This window comes from Tauraco erythrolophus, chromosome 1, assembly GCF_009769465.1.
Source record: "Tauraco erythrolophus isolate bTauEry1 chromosome 1, bTauEry1.pri, whole genome shotgun sequence".
Taxonomy (NCBI): Eukaryota; Metazoa; Chordata; class Aves; order Musophagiformes; family Musophagidae; genus Tauraco; species Tauraco erythrolophus.
The window spans coordinates 107,811,450-107,828,683 of record NC_141465.1 but is presented as its reverse complement, the minus strand read 5'-3'; the positions used below and the strand labels follow the sequence as shown (position 1 = coordinate 107,828,683).

Sequence of the window (17,234 nt, the reverse complement as noted above, 5' to 3'; positions counted from 1 at the left end):
AGATTGCCTTTAAAAAGCAACTTCAAAGATTTTGAAATCTTCCTTGTCTGGAACAGAAAAATTAACTCGCTCCCTCAATCTTTGCCCAGGGGGCTGGGCAATGTCACCCAGTACTTTATGACACACAACTTGTGATCTGTGCCCAAAGTTCAGTTCCTGTTGGAAAATCAGGTCCACACTTCATGAGTCCAGAGACAGCATCTGTCATCCTCAGGGCTTTCTGTATGCAAGGAAACAATAATGTACCTAATGATCAAAACACTGGCTGTGGGAGATTACAGTACCGTGATAGAAAGTTTCATCAATGGCTTCAGAAAACCCACAGGATCTAAAGGATTTAGAGCTCTGGGCCCCAATGCATTTGTACTCACAACTCACAGGCAAGCACCAGAAAAATTTTGTTCCTTAGCAGCTGAGAGAAATGTCCTCTGAATGAGAAGTTGAAGGGAAGAGATTACTTCTCCCATTCCCATCTCCTTTTTGATCCCTTTAAAATACCCTTTTGTTTGTGCTGTATGATGCAGTTATGAGCATCAGTATTCTTGGAAAAGGCTGGGAAGAGGCGTGAAGCCATGCTGATGAATAAAAAAGCAAGGCGTTGCATCCAAATCAGCTCATGACTGAACTAGAGTTGTTATTTTCTGTATTTTCTATGGCTGGTTTGAGTGAGGTTGGTCTCCATTGCCATCACCAAGGGTAGGTGAGAATTAGTAGGGCAAATTCTTATTCTCTGGACCCCTGGCATCATTTTAGTATCAATCCTTGCAAATAAAGAGTTGGTTCAGAAGACAGATGGAAACACTTATTTGTGTTTGGGCGTCTGCAAAGGAGAATTTTGCAGATGTGCATTCCTCAGATTACTTTGATTATTAATAGAATTAGTGCATGTGTTTTGGATGGCTAACGTTTATACTGTCCTGTGAGTCCTTTAGGGGAACAGTACGGCCCATGCAAAATAGCACAGAAGCCTTCCCCCTGCTCCCCCCTCATTTCCCCATTTTGTTTTTTGTTTCCCAGTGTAGAATCTAAACCAGCTTTTTTTTTTTTTTTTTAATTGGAAATCTGGAATTGGAAATTACATGCTAACCTGTCAAAATAATATCAAATGCCTATGACTCCCACAGTCTGAACTGTATTAGGCCATTTGTGAAGCAGACGAACTGAGAAACACCATGGTAATTTAAGCACAATGAACCTGAGGCATAGCATCATCATTTTCTCAAGTAGCTCTGATCCATCTTTGCACTCTTTGACTAAAATGAAAATTCAGTACACCATATAGCATAGAAAGGTCTTGGGTTATATGAGAAAACCTACAGTACTGTATTATTCTTGGGAAAATGCAGATGTAAACCAGTATACAATACTGAAGACTGAGTTTTTCCTGGCCTATGAATATCATATGTAGAATTAATGCAAGTCTTAACCAGGAAATAGATAAAGTTCTTGGTGCTAGGTTTCACAGATTAGCACTCTACATCAAATTCTCTGAAATTTTACCAGTTTTAAAATATTCTACTTCAAGTTTTTATTCTACTCCTCGGGTTTTATTTTGAATACTTTCCATACTTGTAATATGATACTTTAGAAAGCAGAAGCTGCATAAGCTTCTGTTAACTGATAGGAAGACTGGTGTTTTACCTGAAATTTAAGCTGGTTTAATGTTCAAATTGTCACCACAGTTGTGCATGACATTTCACGTTACAGTTAGAAAGAGAGTAAGAAACTAGAATATCACTATTATTTGCAATTTTTTTTTCAAATGGATTTGAAGACTGTTGTTCTAGCCAAACAACACAGTATCCTCACGACCTGTGTTTAGTCTGATGAATAAGCGTCTTTCCAGCTCTAGTGTCATTGCAGTACCTGAGTAGCCTTCTCTTCTGCCTTGGATGCCCACTTCTGTGATGGGCAGTGTGGCTCTTGAATGAATAATCTTCTAGGCCAGAATCTAGACTAGAATCTTGTAAGTTATTTTTATGTCGAGATCACCAAGTGCATGTCCTACTTATCAGCTTCAGAGGAAATAGCATAAAGGTCACATCAGTGAAGTTCAGGTCAGGTGCACTAAGGAGAGTGAGTTTTTAATGCTGCCTGCTGCACTGTTGAGCCTCAAGACATTTGGATTTAGTTTGCTAGCTTTTAAGACCACTATGAGCCTTAAGCAATCTGAAATATAAGATAGCGTGTTTTCTTTTTCCTTTGGCTTCAATCTCTAAGATTTAAACAAACTCCATAAGGCCTGAAAGTTCTCTATAGTAAAACAGCTCCTTCAGTAACTACTGAGGAGGACAAGGCAACCAGCTAAGACAGAAATCGTTCACTTTTCGTTAGGGAATGTTAAGGGAAATATATCCTACCATAGCATGGCCATTTGTTCCCATGTCAAGCCACAACTCCTAAGTGAAATATTACCTTGGCTTAGCAGCAGAGTAAATGATCACACAGAGTTGTCCCCTGTGGGCTACAGTTCTTTCTACTCTTTATTAGAAAAGTTCATGGGGTTTTCTCTTCTCATGCTACAGCTACTGATGAAAGCATTGAAGTGGGTGCCCACCGACAGTTCCTAGCACGCTCCACATGCAAGTTAAACATGGTCACTGGCAAACGGTACCTCCTCATGGGGAAAGATGGCCAAACGGTTGATTGCAACAACAAGTAAGTGCAGTGGTTTCTGAGCAGCAGTAGCTGCTATTGTGGACCGTGAGTCCAGAAGATACTCAACCGATTAGAATACCTCCAGAAAGCAAAGGGAGGGCCAAATTCCTTAGGGACTTATTCTGCTGGTTTTACTAAAATGCAAAGAGTACCACTCCATGGGCAAAAGGGAATCTGTGGGGAACAGCTTAGCCTCCCAAATCTGTTGGCTCATGTATGTCTGTAGAGCCTGGTTCCCACACTTCTCAGCATCAAAATCTGACCCTGACTCGACTTCATTAAAACCTTACAGCTAGAAAAGAAGAATGGGAAATGCTAAGCGGTTCCATCTACTGCAGACACCTTACACAACTCCTGTGTTTGCAAAAGAAATGGCTGGGACCATAGCTAAAAGCAGGTCTCGAAGTTTCTGTTTCATCATGCATGCAAATAGCATATTCTTCTAATTTCTTATTGTCACACTCTAATGAAGAAAGCGAATTTATCTGAGAATCATAGAATGGTTAGGGTTGGAAGGGACCTCTAACATCATCTAGTTCCAACTCCCCTGCCATGGGCAGGCACACCCTCCACTACACCAGGTTGCCCAAAGCCTCATCCAACCTGGCCTTGAACACTTCCAGGGATGGGGCATCCACAACTCCTCTGGGCAACCTGTTCCAGTGCCTCATCACCCTCAGAGTGAAGAATTTCTTCCTTATATCTAATCTAAATCTGCCCTCTTTCAGTTTAAAGCCATTGCCCCTTGTCCTATCACTACACGCCCTCGTAAAAAGTCCCTCTCCAGCTTTCCTGTTGGCCCCCTTTAGGTACTGGAAAGCTGCTATAAGATCACCCGGAGCCTTCTCTTCTCCAGGCTGAACAGCCCCAACTCTCTCAGCCTGTCTTCATAGGAGAGGTTCTCCAGCCCTCAGATCATTTTCATGGCCCTCCTCTGGACTGGCTCCAGCAGCTCCAGAAGGAATGTAGTCTGACCCTATCGAGCATTCAGTGAGGAAGACATCTTAAATGTTTCATTTTCCTGCACAGAACTAGAGAAAAGTAATCCCTCTGAAAGCTTCTAGGAGGAAGAACTTCTCAATCAAAACTGTGAGCGCCACTTTCTAAAACTTTAAAAAGTCCCCTCTCCCCATCTCTCTACGACATCAAAGTGAGTGCTTAAGTTAGGGGCCTGCTTCAACAGAAGCCTGCTAAAGACTTAAGTCTCACAGCAAAGGTGTAACCTCCCAAGTCTTCTCCAGTCCAGTCATAAAATGCTAGAAGCTACATGGTTTCTCACCGCAGAACATTAGGAAACATTTTAGGATACACTGTTGAAACTAAACTACCTTTCATTGTGTCCCATTGGTGTGCACTGGGGCTTTTTATGCTACTTCAGAAAACTCTAACAGAAACTTAGCCCAAGCATACCTGGTGTCACTCAAAACACAAGTACAGCCAAGTTTCTCCCAGCTTGGCACCAACACTTCCCAAACTTTATTCAAAGCTCAGTTAACCTGCTGGGGAACCAGGTTTCAGGCAAGTTTCTTGGCTGGTATAACCCCTCCTGATCTCCGAGATGCCTCAGCAGAGGAATGCAATTTCAGGGGGTTTATGCTTTCCCATTGCTCCATGTCAGCAGTAATGACTCGTCTCCTTCACCTGTCCCACTTGCCCCCAGGATGCAGTACTTCCTTGATGCGCAAGCCTGGGTAGAGAGAATTCCAGAGGACAACGAGTGCCGCACCACCCTGCACCGGCAACCCTGTGCTCACCTGCAGGACTTCATGAACAGCCCTGACAGCCTGTGCCTCTTCTGAACCATTGCTGGGCTCCCCACACCCTACCCGTGTGACTGTGACTCAGCTCCTTCCCGCGTTTTTCTTGCAAAGCCTGTACATCCCAGTGGCACCTGAAACATTGCAGAGCTTCTTCTGTTGCTGTCTGTTTTGCTGATTGGGGTATCTTCTTGTAGATGCATGGGGGAGGCAGGTAATATAACAAAAATTGCAGTTACTTTACTAGTTATTGTGTTTATTGTCCCTGACACTGGTGAAGAGAGAGTAGGAATTTCTGTCTCCTTGATCCATTATGGAACAGTGCAACTACCCTGCAGGGGATCAAATGAAAAACATATTGTGCTCGCAGAGCTGATTAATTGCTGCAGTCTTTGTCACTGGACATGAAAGAGGCCAAGAAATTTGCATGGAGTCTGAGCATTCATGGGCTTACCAAGTACAGCCTGTGTTACAGGGCCACTGAAAGAGAAGAGATGCTAACACTCATGCTTCAGCACATCAGTTAATGTCTGATTTCAATTGTGAATCCTCATGTAGGGGAACGAATGACTCCGCTTGTACCACAGCAGGATTCCCATACACACTTCTGAAGCTGGAACTGGAAATGCCCTAGTATCAGGGACGAGCAACTGGACTGGACGTGTCCTATGCCTGACTCAGGAATCCTGCATGGGCTAGCTAGTGCTGGTAGCTCACTGAGGGCACAGAATTGCTTTTTAATTGCACTCTGTAGTCACACATCTTTCAAGGTGGGTTTTTTTTTTTTTTTTAGAGTTTAATTTACATTACTTAAAAAAAAAAAAAAACAAAAGCAAAACCTGATGCAACCTGTGGTTGCACTTTTCTAAAGCGTTGCTGCTTCTGTGGCTACGCAAACAGCTCTGTAGCAGAGATGCATTATTTGTCAGGCAAAGGTAAGGGGTTTGCAGTCACGGTTCTAAAGTCTTCCACAAATGGCAAAAAGTTGACAATGAAAAATAACCCCAAAACTCAAAACCTCTCTTTTCTTAGGATAAGAAAAAGTCTACAGACAATGTTTTGATAACACTGATAAGTAGATGACTTGCAAATACAGGTTTTACGTCTTTAGTTTGCCAGCAAAATGCCATTTGGCAGTCATGTCTGAAGCAGAGAAGAGCTGCACTGAAAAGCTGTGTTTGCTGAACAGGTCACCCTCCTCAGATGCTCATACCACTCTTCATGCTGGCAGCTACTGAGCGCAAAAACTTGCCACCTGGACTGCAGTAAAAGTAAGAAAGGCCTCTATCAACAATATGATAATTGGTAGGTTCATGATGATCTGGTTAATTTGGAGTCAAATGACCCTCCTGGATAGGAAGGGCAGCAGTGAGCTTTGTGTGTACAAGACACTACGGCACGACAGCAGCACCTACCAGAACAGCTACTCCACAAGAGCCTTCAGATTCATCGCAGACAGGTCATCGCTGTGTGCCAGCACTGTGAACTGCTCAGCTCTTTTTGAAGGCTGTAAACACGAGTATAACGACAGCTGAACTCAGATATCAGCAACACGTCCCCGACTCAGATGCCAGGTATTGCATGCATGGAGAGTGGGGAAGCTCATTTTATGAAAACTTGCACCACTGTTTCATGACATCTGCAAAGGAGGATGAGAAACCTCCTGAAGGTGAAAGACAGACACTTAAATTAACACAGGACAATTTGTTTTCCTCGAAGTTTACCCAAGCTTTCAGATCTAGGAATTGTGACTGTAATGCCTGGCCATATATTCTTCTCCTTTTATTACAAAGCTTATAGAAATGCCAATGATAAGGCAAAATCCAGCTGATTTCAGCAAAGTAAGTGCTAATTTCTACTTATATAAGATAAAGAATAAGCAGTTCCACTGACATACCAATTATCCAGTAATTTTGCTAATAGTTATGAAAGAATAGCTCTAAGGTTAGGGGCCAAACTGTTCTTTCCGCTCCACAGGACTTGAGTTAAGGTACCAGTATCTGACCCTTTTGCTGTGTGGAGTACTTCAAGAGCTCAGAGGTTCTTGTTTAGCAGACAAATCACCAAATAACTGCTACACTCAAGACTCTCTAAAATGTGGTTAAAGCATCATTAAAATTTCATATTAGGTCTACCATGCATTTTACGTATTTTATTGCATTTTACATCTTTTCTTCTATTACATTTGGCGATGCATCTAAGTTGAAACTGCTTAGTGCCTGAACTTCGCAAATGCAGTCCCCTAACGTGGGAGTTGTAGGTAATTATTAAACTATTTTTACTCTTATTTTTGGTACACAGGACCCAAGCATGCTTCTACTTTAATTCTGGTAATGTGGAATCCCTTGCTTCCTGGGAAACCCTTCAAATCTCTCTGCCCAATGAGCTAGCATAGAACAGTCTCTATCCCCCTCTATTTTTCTGCCCTAAACTCTCAAGTATATTTATAGGGAGAGGGAAGACAATGGTGGAATTATTCTCTGCTGCCAAGGTTGTTAAGGTTTGCAGGTAGCGCAGCTGGAGACCTGCTGGAGACTCAGCCAGCACCACGGAGGCCTGCTTGAGGGCTTTAGAAGCATTCATTTCTCCCTCTGCTGCCACAACCTGCAAAGTAAAGAAAAGGAAACTGCATTATGACACTGCCCACAGTGGGGAAAGTTCACTTTTACAATGAGAAGAAAACAAACGGGCACTCGGATGCCTGGGACAAGGATATGGAAGCTTGGGGGTAGACATTGCTGTGGGTCTCACCTTAGCTTTTGCCTCCCGAGCAGCTTCTGCTTCGGCTGCCATTGCCCTCTGCATGGCCACAGGAATCCTGACATCTTTGATCTCCACACGGGCCACTTTGATTCCCCACTGCTCTGTAGCACTGTCAAGGATAGCCTTAGGGACAAAGACACAACCCATCACAAAAAGCACAGTGATGGCAGAGAAGAAAACAGGTGATGTAGCCCGCCGCTTGGACAGAAGGAAGGGCGGCGTGCAAACCTGCACGACAGAAAGATGGAGTTCTCCAGGGACACTGACATCCGATGTGGTGTGTGGAGGGACAGTACCGTAACCTTATGAGACTTCTGCTGATCAACACTGGTGTCTCCTATGTGGCTTCTCTACTGCCTCCTAAATTATGATCCTCATCCTTTCTTTAGGTGGGCACCTACCAAACTTCTCCCTTTTACAAAGTAAATCTACAGCAACTTCCTAAAATAGCGCGACGCTGTAAAAGCACATAAAAGCACACTATGGGTGAATGCCACAGCACGACCCTGCAGCACTGGCACGCTCTTCTGTGCTCAGGCTCCTGGGAGCTACTGCAACCCAACGTCACCACCGTGCCCCTGCTCTGCCCATGGCTGCTGTCCTGTCTGGAGAGGGGCATACTCCCTCTTTGATTTGACTATACCTCTTCTCTGACTGAAAATAGTAAATCAGGTTTTGGCTTTATTCTCTGCTCCCTCTACCAAATTAAAAAAAAAAACAAACAAAACCCAAAAACCAGATGGCATTTTAAAGCATAAAACAACTCAGGTCTGTACTCTTAGTACTCTTAGTTGTTATGACAGAAGATACAAGCCCTGTCTTGATCAAACCTCAGTTAAGGGCCTGCTCAAGATAGAGCTTCCCACAAGCAGCAGATGTCTTTCTCATCACTTGCAGCAGCCTCTGTACAAAGACTAAACTGATTTATTCAACTTGCTGGATAATTTCAGAATCTTAATTGCTTTATGATAGGAAATAACTCTTCTACAAGAATTTGGGGAAATACCTTTAGGATAATTCTTTCTAACTCTAAGCAATGAGATGTATAATTAGAAAAAACATACAGGAAAATTTTATTATCATTGGTGAAGAAAGACAGAGAGATTATTTTTAATTTGCTGCTGCTCAGAACACATCTCCATGCTTGCCAGTGAATTTTGAGAGCCAGATTTACCTGGATACTGTGCGCAATCTCCTCACGACCTGCCAGGAGCTGAGCCAAACTCTGTGTACCCAGAACGTTTCTCAGGGTTGTCTGTGCCAAGAGGAAGGTCGCCGAGTGGACATCAGTGACATTAGCGACAGCGCGGACAGCACTGTGGATCCTGTAGTACACCACCCCATCGACTTGGGCAGTAACGGCATCTTTTGTGAGAATCTGCATTGGAGAAACACACAGAATGAGAGAAGGATCCAATAACACATCCCTTGCCAAGGAAGGGGAATTATTTCCTTTGTGAGAAAAAGGCACTAAAGAATTCAAGGAAACTAAGAATCTCTTTTGGTTTCTTTGTCATTCCCCTGAGAAATTACTTTAAGGAAGTTATCCTGCATCACTGGCAGTTTAAATCAGGGCAAAATATTGTACACAGCCTTTAAACAACTGTTCCAATAGTAAGTGAATCTCATAACCTGCACAAATTTCTTCTGCAATTATAAATGATGGTTATGTCCTTCCTTTCTTGCAGAAATGGTCATCACTGATTTTATTCACTGCATGTAGTTTGGAATAACTGCACTACTTCCTCTGAACAATGTATTTGTAAGAAAAACCAGCAAATTAAAACAAAAGTTTTGCAAGGTGCAAGATATTGTGAGAAGAAACTTTGAAAAATATGTTAAGTATTCATAGAATCATAGAATGGTTAGGGTTGGAAGGGACCTCAAAGATCATCTAGTTCCAACCCCCCTGCCATGGGCAGGGGAATTCCTCCACTATACCAGGTTGTAGGAGTTGTGTTTTCATATAGGAGTTGTGTTTTCTTTTGCCAGACAAGTCTGCCCTGCAGGGGCCTCAGCAGAGCACTGATGATGCTCCGCTGTCCCTTCCCTCCTCAGTATCTTTTGCCTGCAAGTAAGTGCTTCACAGAAGCACTGCCAATTGCTGCAGAAGCCTTGCCAAAAGCTAAGCCAAAAGCAGCACAAGTACTGCAACCAGCTTCCTTCCAGCCTTCCATTTTAGGGGAGCCATTTTTCATTCCACCTCACGCACCCCTGCAACCTGCACTCTGAGAAAAGGCTCTTTGTGATTACAGAAAGATAATGGTCCAAGAAACAGCTCCAGGGTAACACAATGGGCAATTCCAGGGGCCAAAGGGGTCCTGGGGCTGTTCCTTCCCCTCTACTCTTCATGTAAGGAAGGAGAGGCCAGTGCCAGCTCCACCAGCAGAAGCATTGTATCGTGGTGGGGCTGAAACTTTGTTAGGAGGACAGGAATTGCTCAGCCACTGATTCTTCAGACTCAATTCTTTGGTCAGTGTTTGTCAATGAAATGCCTAAAGATATGCTTCTACCTTCCTGCTTGGATCTGAGTTTTGTGGATGATTGTCTGCTAATTCTTTTAATTTCAGGAGATTACCCCTATGTAATTCGTCTCTTAAGAAACATGTAGAGCGCGCATACCTTTGAGTAGCGACTACAACATCAGTCAAGGCTTTTTTTGAATGGTGAGCTGCATGTCAGATCCAATTTTAATGGGACACTGATTTCTGGATATCTTACACTAGTCTATTGTTTCGTTTCGATGTGTGGAATAACAATACAATTGGGAATTTTTTAGCCTCTCCTCTCTTGTCCTCTTTGACTCAGACTTGCAGTTCAACCCACCCTGCCTTATCTTTTATCTCACAGTTCTGAACATCAGCAAGAGGACTTTGCTTGGCTTGCAATGACTCATCTGCAGGTTTTCATAAGTAGAAGAAGTTTTGTAAGCAGTTTGGAATTCAGAAGGTGCAGCAAAACTGCAAGACTATAAAACACCCGCATTACTTTTGATCATGCCGCACATCAGCTCTACATTGTATTTCTGGTTTAAAAGGTTGTGAGAGAATAGTTACCTCTTGTGGAGGAATGTTGCAGGTAACTGTTCTAAGATCAACCTTGATAAATGTATCCGTGCACGGAAGTATGAGGATCAAACCTGAAAACCAAAAATATTTAGGAGAAACACTTGTTTCTGAAAGTTAAGTCTAGAGTCAGGTATCCTGAACAAAGCAAACAGATGGAAATATCCACAGGGTGGAGAATAAACCCACCTTTCTGCTATGGGAGGTGACAACAGTGAGGTTTTGCGTTTTCAAATAAAGAAGGGAAATGTAGTTATCTGCAAATAATGTGAATTTATTAGAACTTAATGGCCTAGGGCTCTGGACTGGGAATGGGCAGATTACAGTTCTGGTCTCAAATCTGCCATGAGACTTCTGACAAAAACTCCTTCCATGCCTCTGTTTAGCTTCCCCTTTTTAGATCATAAGCCATTTATGGTACAGTATGTGTGTCCCCAGGAAAGACATCTCCCAGGTCCAGATTCCTGCACCACAGGTAGGTCTCCACATCAGCAACATTGCCCTAAGATCTGATCTGTCCTGTGAAGGAGTCCCCACTCTCCCTTCGCTAGAAAGGTGGACTTGACAAAACTCTCTTTCTAATCTCAGCACCTTGCTTAACTGCCCAGAGCCATGCAGAAGAGCACTGCACCTGCCTTAGCTGCTCTTTGGACCACATGGCTAATATTCAAGAGGAAAGACAGTATCTGGAAAAGACTTTTTCCTCTTATTTTAACTTCCAGTTTGCCCAGTTTCATTGCACAGAGGTGGTAACTGCACCAATGTAAATACCTCATGTTGTCTGGTATGGTTTGTATTTGTGGTTTTGACTGTAACAAATTCTGTATAGATGCAGAGTGTCCCTGCACACATTTACAATTTTCAGAGCAGAAGACAGCTAAAGAGCTGGCAGCAATGAGCAGTGTTGCAAGTGAGGTGCAAGGAGAGTGACCACAGTCACCAAAAAAAGCCTGCAACAGAGTTGAAGACTGCATTTAAACCTCGCCAGTCCCCCACCAGTGTCTGCAGCAGGAACTCAATCTTCCATTGTACAACCTATTCAACAGAAACGCCATGCCTGGTATGAGAAGGTCCTCAACCTTCTGTGCTGTGCTGTGCTATGGGGGTGACTTTATCTTCTCTTCAGAAAAACAAACAGCCTGCAGGTAAAGGAACTGCAGCAGAGAGGACCATCTCATCACCCTCTATGCTACGAGGAAGGATTTCATGGACCTCTATAATTCTCTATGTGGTCAGAGTGTACCATAATCAAATAAAAACAGTGCATCTTAACAGAATAAAACTGCATGCATTCACCTGGTCCCTTTGCTTTCTTAGACAGTATATGTCCCAGCCGAAATACAACAGCACGTTCATATTCTCTGATAACCTAGGAAAATATTTTAAATTTAGAATTTTACACATAATTCTATTCCTGCTCTCTTGTCTGATTTTTTTTAAATCTTTGGCATCCATATTAAATGTCAAAAAAATTGCAAAAAATACAGGAATCAACAAAGCTGCAAATCACTAGGCATTTTACATCAGATCCTCAACTCATAATTTGCTGTAAAAACTCAGACTCTGGCCGTGCAAATAGGTTAGAAAACAGATCAGATATGGAAGAATTGTCACTGATCTAATGTGGCTACCCACAACTTTCTCAAAATCAGTGCTACAAACGGAAGAGCTATAGGCAAAGCACATCTCACCTCAGACAATTTAGCTAACTACTTTGGTTAGTGTATCAGGACCACTCAAGGCCTGGTGTTAAGGGCAATCACCCTGGTAATTCACCCATAAAAATCGCTTTAAATTAATCATATTACGCCCATGTCTTGAAGGGATTATGGGTTTAGGTTGTACATTCACGCAATGCAGGGACCCATGTTCCCATGTTAATCACTGTTGCTGGTAGCATCAAATATGAGTTCTTCAGAAAAGTCTGTAGATTTATTCTCCCAGTGTTGTAAAGCAGGAAAGTTTAACCGATGATGGAAGTTGAGATTGGAAGAAATTATGTGAGGAAGTTGTGGTGATACAACTGGTGGAAGAACATGGATCTCAGTCCCAGACCACATCTTCGCTACAAGCCCTTATGACTTCCAAATAGTGAACAGGAAGTGCCTCGTCTTAACAAAATCGATAAATCAAAAAACATAAGTAACAGTGATGATGACAGAGCATTCTTTATGTGCCTCAAATCCCACTAGCTTACCTTAAGACATGCCCAGATGGAAATAGGAAAGGTAATAAGCACCAGGAGGAATGAAAGGGAAACCAGGATCCAGCCACAGACACCAATTCCTTCTTGCCTGTTGGCTATTTAAAAAATAAGGAATAAAAGCAATGAATGCAAATTTTGAAAAGAGTTATCTGAGGGATTTAAATCTAGCCCAGTGTAATCACAAGGGACTGCAAAGTCCACAGACACTCATTCCCTCTTCCTCCTTCCCATCGCTTACAGAAAGCCGTAAAAGGCTTAACCAGACATCCAGCCTGGCTCTTCTGTCCCAAAGGTTACAAGGTTCAGAAAGTACATTTTGCAACAGGAGAGAAAGAGGAAAAATGAAAGGCCTTTCCCCCATTGTTGGGGGCTGTGACGGAGAAAGAAATCATTGGGTGGAGAATCCACGGATATGGATCTCTGTCAGTGCTGCATGGCACTTACATGAGATTTGGTTTGTATGAAACAGGTAATAAGGAAAATGAGGGGAACTCCTGCCATCTTTTAGATGAACGTTTTGAGGAATACTGATGGACTGGTTCATCCACTGCACCGCAAGCTTCAAAATCAGTGCTTGCCAAAATGTACGCCCATGCATTTTGAGCAGTTCTCTCACTGCGTTCAGCTCGTCTCATCCCAAAATTTCATCATAATGAAATTTCATTATTTCGTTATCATGAAATCAAAATATATCAAAACAACTTCATTATATTAGTGCCTGAAGGAAAGGCAGTGGTACTAAAGTTCAGGAGGCTCTTTGTAAGTAAGGAAAAGGCGATTAAGGAGCAGCTGTTCTTTGAAGAGAAGAGCAGCTGGAGCTGCTGAGGTCTTCAAGGAAGAGGTACAGAAGAGAACGAGGAGAGAAACAGGACAGTCCTGCCACCAGGACAAAGTGCTGCAAGGTCTACCGAATTTTGCTAAATGCAGAAATGCCTTAGATCAGGAAAGTCACGAAAAAAGCAGAAGCATTAGGGATGGGGGCTGGGCTAGCCCCAAGGGCTGCCCGGCTGCCAGGTTTGGGCCAGAAGAGGATTTTTGCAGGAATGAGCATCAGCAGGTGGGAAGCTGAATGCCACAGCCTATGTTTCCCAACGCCAAGGAGAAGAGGCAGGAGAGAGGGACAAAGGCTCAGAGGTCTCCTCAGAGAACCTCCCCCATGCTGATGGAAAGGTGCAGCATTTTTTGGATATGTTACTTCAAAAGTATAAGGTAGCACTGGGTATTTCTGACATTCATATGCAGATAGAAACTGATAAATAAAAAACAATTCCTTTTATACTTTGTGAGAAAAAACTTGTCACTGCAGTGAAACAGCGTGAGGCTACCTGATCTGTAAGGCACAAGCTAACAGACCAGCAGAGCAGGACTGACAGGTTTGTAGAAAACCCCCAGCAAAGCCAGAAAAGGAGGCACAACACAGCCCTCCTGCAGCTCCATCTGCTCTGAGGTGCACAGCTGCACTACACACCCTGGCAATGAGGCCGAGGCAACTGCAAACCTGGATACTACAACCAAGCCCTTTGCTGCTTGCAGTTTTCCTTTCCTACTTCTGAGGTTCCCGCTGCAGATTTAATCACTTGCATGGAAATATGTTGGTGTCCAAGAGGGCCAAGTTTCTGGCCTCCCTGAGAGCTGGGCACAGAATTGCTGCACAGGGAGCCCAGCTTTCCTCCCAACCCTTTCCAACAAACAGTAATTTGAAAACCCTGGTCGTTTCATGAAGTATCATCAGCCATTCTGCAATCGGTGGTAGGAATCATTTAAGGAGCTCCCCTGAGTAAAATACCATGTGAACCTTAAGGCCACGTGTATGAAGACAGGACTTTTAAGATTTAACGTGAAAATCCTTAATGTGTCCACTGCTGCTTGTTTGCCACGCAGCATTCTTCACATTACGCTAATGGCGTGTCAGGCTACAACATGTACATGAAGTACCAGCAGTCAAGAGTCTTATAATCAGTGCAAAGAGATCAAGGAAACTTACGTCATAATTCTTTATCTGAAGCTTGAGGAAATTAATCATGAAGGGATGTTTTGTTCAGCAGAGCTCAATGTTCTCCTCTCTCCTTATTTCACCTATTAGCCTTCAGACAAATGTCTAAAGAATTTTTTCTCCAGTGCCACACTTGGTCATAAAGAACCTCTTCAAAAGCAATTTTGGATTGTAACATCAGCTACCGTCATCCACCTGAGACCACTGTGAATCCACAGATGGGGGGAATGGCTGAGAAAGAATGCCCACACCTTGCAGATTGATATTCAAGCAGCTGAGAAGAGGTAGGTCAAGATATCACTTATCACCACTATGGATAAGAAGCACACATCCAAAACTTGACAAAGTACAAGCGAATCCTTCCACAAGAATGTCCTAGAGATCCTGTTGCCAACATAGATTCCAATGAGAAAAGCAGGATATGACAGTGTGCCTTTTTAATAGTGAATCCAGATCTAGGTCTCAAAAAATCACAACAAATGTCCTCAGATCACCCAGAAATTTCAGACTATTTAACCACAAGACAACCGGAACACTGTAGAAAAACACAATAGTGAAGAATAAGGATCAGTCACAATCAAACGTATCAGTGACCTGTTTTTGCCATGCCTGTGTATGGATTACAATAGTCATAACCACCAAAAACCTCACATGGGTCTACAGCCCAGAGCAAACCAAGAGCTGCAAGGCACTGCAAAATGTGAGAGCTCATCAATCAGCAGTTGTGGACGCTTGTAAGATTCACTTCATTTTTTCTTGATATGCCCATTTGTGGTTGGACTCAATGATCTTCAAGGTCTTTTTCAATCCAAATGATTCTGAACACACTTGATACACAAAACCATGATGTGGGTATCAAACTTGAAAACCAAATGAAAAGCTCATGTCCATGTTGTCTTGTGAAGAACAGAAAGAATGTAGGCAAAAATCTCTCAAGTCTCCTACAGCTACAAAGAGAGAGGGAGTAGCTTCAGCCTTTTGTAACCACTACATACCCTTCTGCTTTCTACAAGCACCCAAATCTGTCCCGCTGAGACTCCTGCTTCTCCCACTGTCCTATCCATACGAATGGCCAGGCACAATGGTGAAAACAGCACACATTGCCAATAACAACTTTGGTTTGGCAGCAGTTCCCTTGCTTGAAGAGAGCAACAGGTGCCCATCACATAAGTCCAAACACATCAAGTGTCCTTTTGGGGCTGAAAAATTCTTCTGCCTTCCCTAACTTATATTTTCCCATTTCCACCCCATTCCTACATACAGAAGTGTATCAATAGGTGAATCAGCCATTTTAGTCCCTGGGGTCATTTTGCTGGAAGGTAGATACTGACGCACACTGGCAGGGCAGTATGCCACTGAGAGTGGCAGGTTCTGAATTTTCATCTCCAGCCTATGTGGGAGACACAATGAATGCCTGGATTCAAACGTACTTCTTTTTTTCTTTTTTTTTTTTTTGCTTAGTTTTCCTTCTTTTTTATTATTAATGAGAAAAACACATACACGAAAAGTGAGGCTTACCAATTAAATGCTCTGGGTTGCTGTTCTTGGGCGTCTCTCTCTGGGGATCCATCCCATTTGAGGGAAGCTCCATTACCCTCACAGACACCACAGCAGCATACCTAGAGACAGTATGGCGCTCACGCGAAGTGCTGAAGAGAGAGGCAGGGTGAGAGAAGGAGAAATACCCACTTGTACGAGAGCCCTCTGGGAGTTAGTTGCCCTAGCGAGGACGGGATGTTTACAAAAACAAAGTGGATCAGGCTTGTCTCTGACGTAACTCCACGGTCTTCTGTGGCTGTCTTCTGGCTGGGGATGCACATGTCCCGGCTGGTTTTACATCCCACAAAATCCAAGTTGGAAATTATTTCTATGGATCAGTAGTATCTGTCACCAGAGAGAAAAAACAAGAACAATACAAGACAGAAAGAGAAGATAAAGAGAAAACAAGTTCTATGAGGAGCGTCTGAAAGAACTGGGGTTGTTTAGCCTGAAGAAAAGGAGGCTGAGGGGAGACCTTCTTACTCTCTACAACTACCTGAAAGGAGGTTGTAGTGAGGCGAGTGTCGGTCTCTTCTCCCAAGAAACAAGCAATAGGATGAGAGGAAACGGCCTCAAGTTGCGCCAGGGGAGCTTTAGATTGGATATTATGAAAAATTTCTTCATCGAAGGGGTCGTCAAGCATTGAACAGGCTGTCCAGGGAAAGTGGTTGAGTCACCATCCCTGGAGGTGGTATTTAAAAGACTTGTAGATGTGGTGCCTAGGGACATGGTTTAGAGGTGGACTTGGCAGTGTTAAGTTTACAGTTGGACTCAATGATCTTCAAGGTCTTTTCCAACCTAAATGATTCTATGATTCTATAAAGCCAGAGGGTACAGACTGAGGACTGTTCCTCTGCTGTAGACTTCTTAATATTATGGGGCTCAGCTACTGTTCAGATCTCAAACACTGGCAACACAAATAATTCTCCAACTGCTGCATGGACACACATTTCTTGATACTGTACATTACAATACATTGAACCCTGTTGTGCTAGATAATCTAAAAAACACAGTAGAAACATTTCAGCTCCAAAGTCTTAAAATTTTCCCCCCAAGTCAGAACACTTTCTAATATTAACACACAAAACACTTTCTAATATTGACCATCAAACCAAGCGTAGCCTTTCAGAGTAAGCCACCTCTGAAGGCTGCAGCAGCAGAGACCAGCCTTCTCAAAGGACGCACATCTGTTGCTTGGTATTGAAAAAAAAATGAGAGGTGTCTTTTCGTATGTAATTTTTGAATTTGACGTA

General features: G+C 43.0%; 2 protein-coding genes across 3 annotated transcripts in view; one reads left to right on the top strand and one right to left on the bottom strand.

The window, feature by feature from the left end:
* The window catches only part of LOC104374703 (complement C4-like), a 52,135-nt gene extending 47,678 nt beyond the window's left edge, over positions 1-4,457 (top strand). Inside the window, exons 40-41 of the mRNA XM_086612614.1 lie at positions 2,526-2,658; positions 4,319-4,457. Of these exons, the coding sequence (XP_086468740.1) occupies positions 2,526-2,658; positions 4,319-4,457 (272 nt within the window). The remainder of the gene's footprint in view (positions 1-2,525; positions 2,659-4,318) is intronic.
* A 2,361-nt stretch (positions 4,458-6,818) lies between these two features.
* STOML3 (stomatin like 3) lies at positions 6,819-16,012 on the bottom strand. 2 transcript variants are annotated; one of them, XM_009980868.1, is made up of 7 exons: positions 15,961-16,012; positions 12,441-12,544; positions 11,540-11,612; positions 10,235-10,317; positions 8,353-8,556; positions 7,167-7,301; positions 6,819-7,019 (listed from the first exon to the last, which is right to left on the bottom strand). In XM_009980868.1, exons 1-7 carry the CDS (start codon positions 16,010-16,012, stop codon positions 6,819-6,821), a joined length of 852 nt encoding a protein of 283 aa, XP_009979170.1. The 2 variants fall into 2 exon arrangements, with proteins under 2 accessions (XP_009979170.1, XP_086468725.1); XM_086612599.1 differs by lacking the exon at positions 7,167-7,301.
* Between the last annotated feature and the right edge of the window lie 1,222 nt (positions 16,013-17,234).

What these genes read in the sequence shown, in the direction of transcription:
- STOML3 (XM_009980868.1), bottom strand. Translation starts at nt 16,012, where the DNA reads ATGGATCCCCAGAGAGAGACGCCCAAGAACAGCAACCCAGAGCATTTA. An exon ending in GCAACATTCCTCCACAAGAG is followed by an intron (nt 8,557 to 10,234) that starts GTAACTATTCTC and finishes TCTCCAATGCAG; the next exon opens with ATTCTCACAAAAGATGCCGT. An exon ending in CTCGGGAGGCAAAAGCTAAG is followed by an intron (nt 7,020 to 7,166) that starts GTGAGACCCACA and finishes TTTACTTTGCAG; the next exon opens with GTTGTGGCAGCAGAGGGAGA.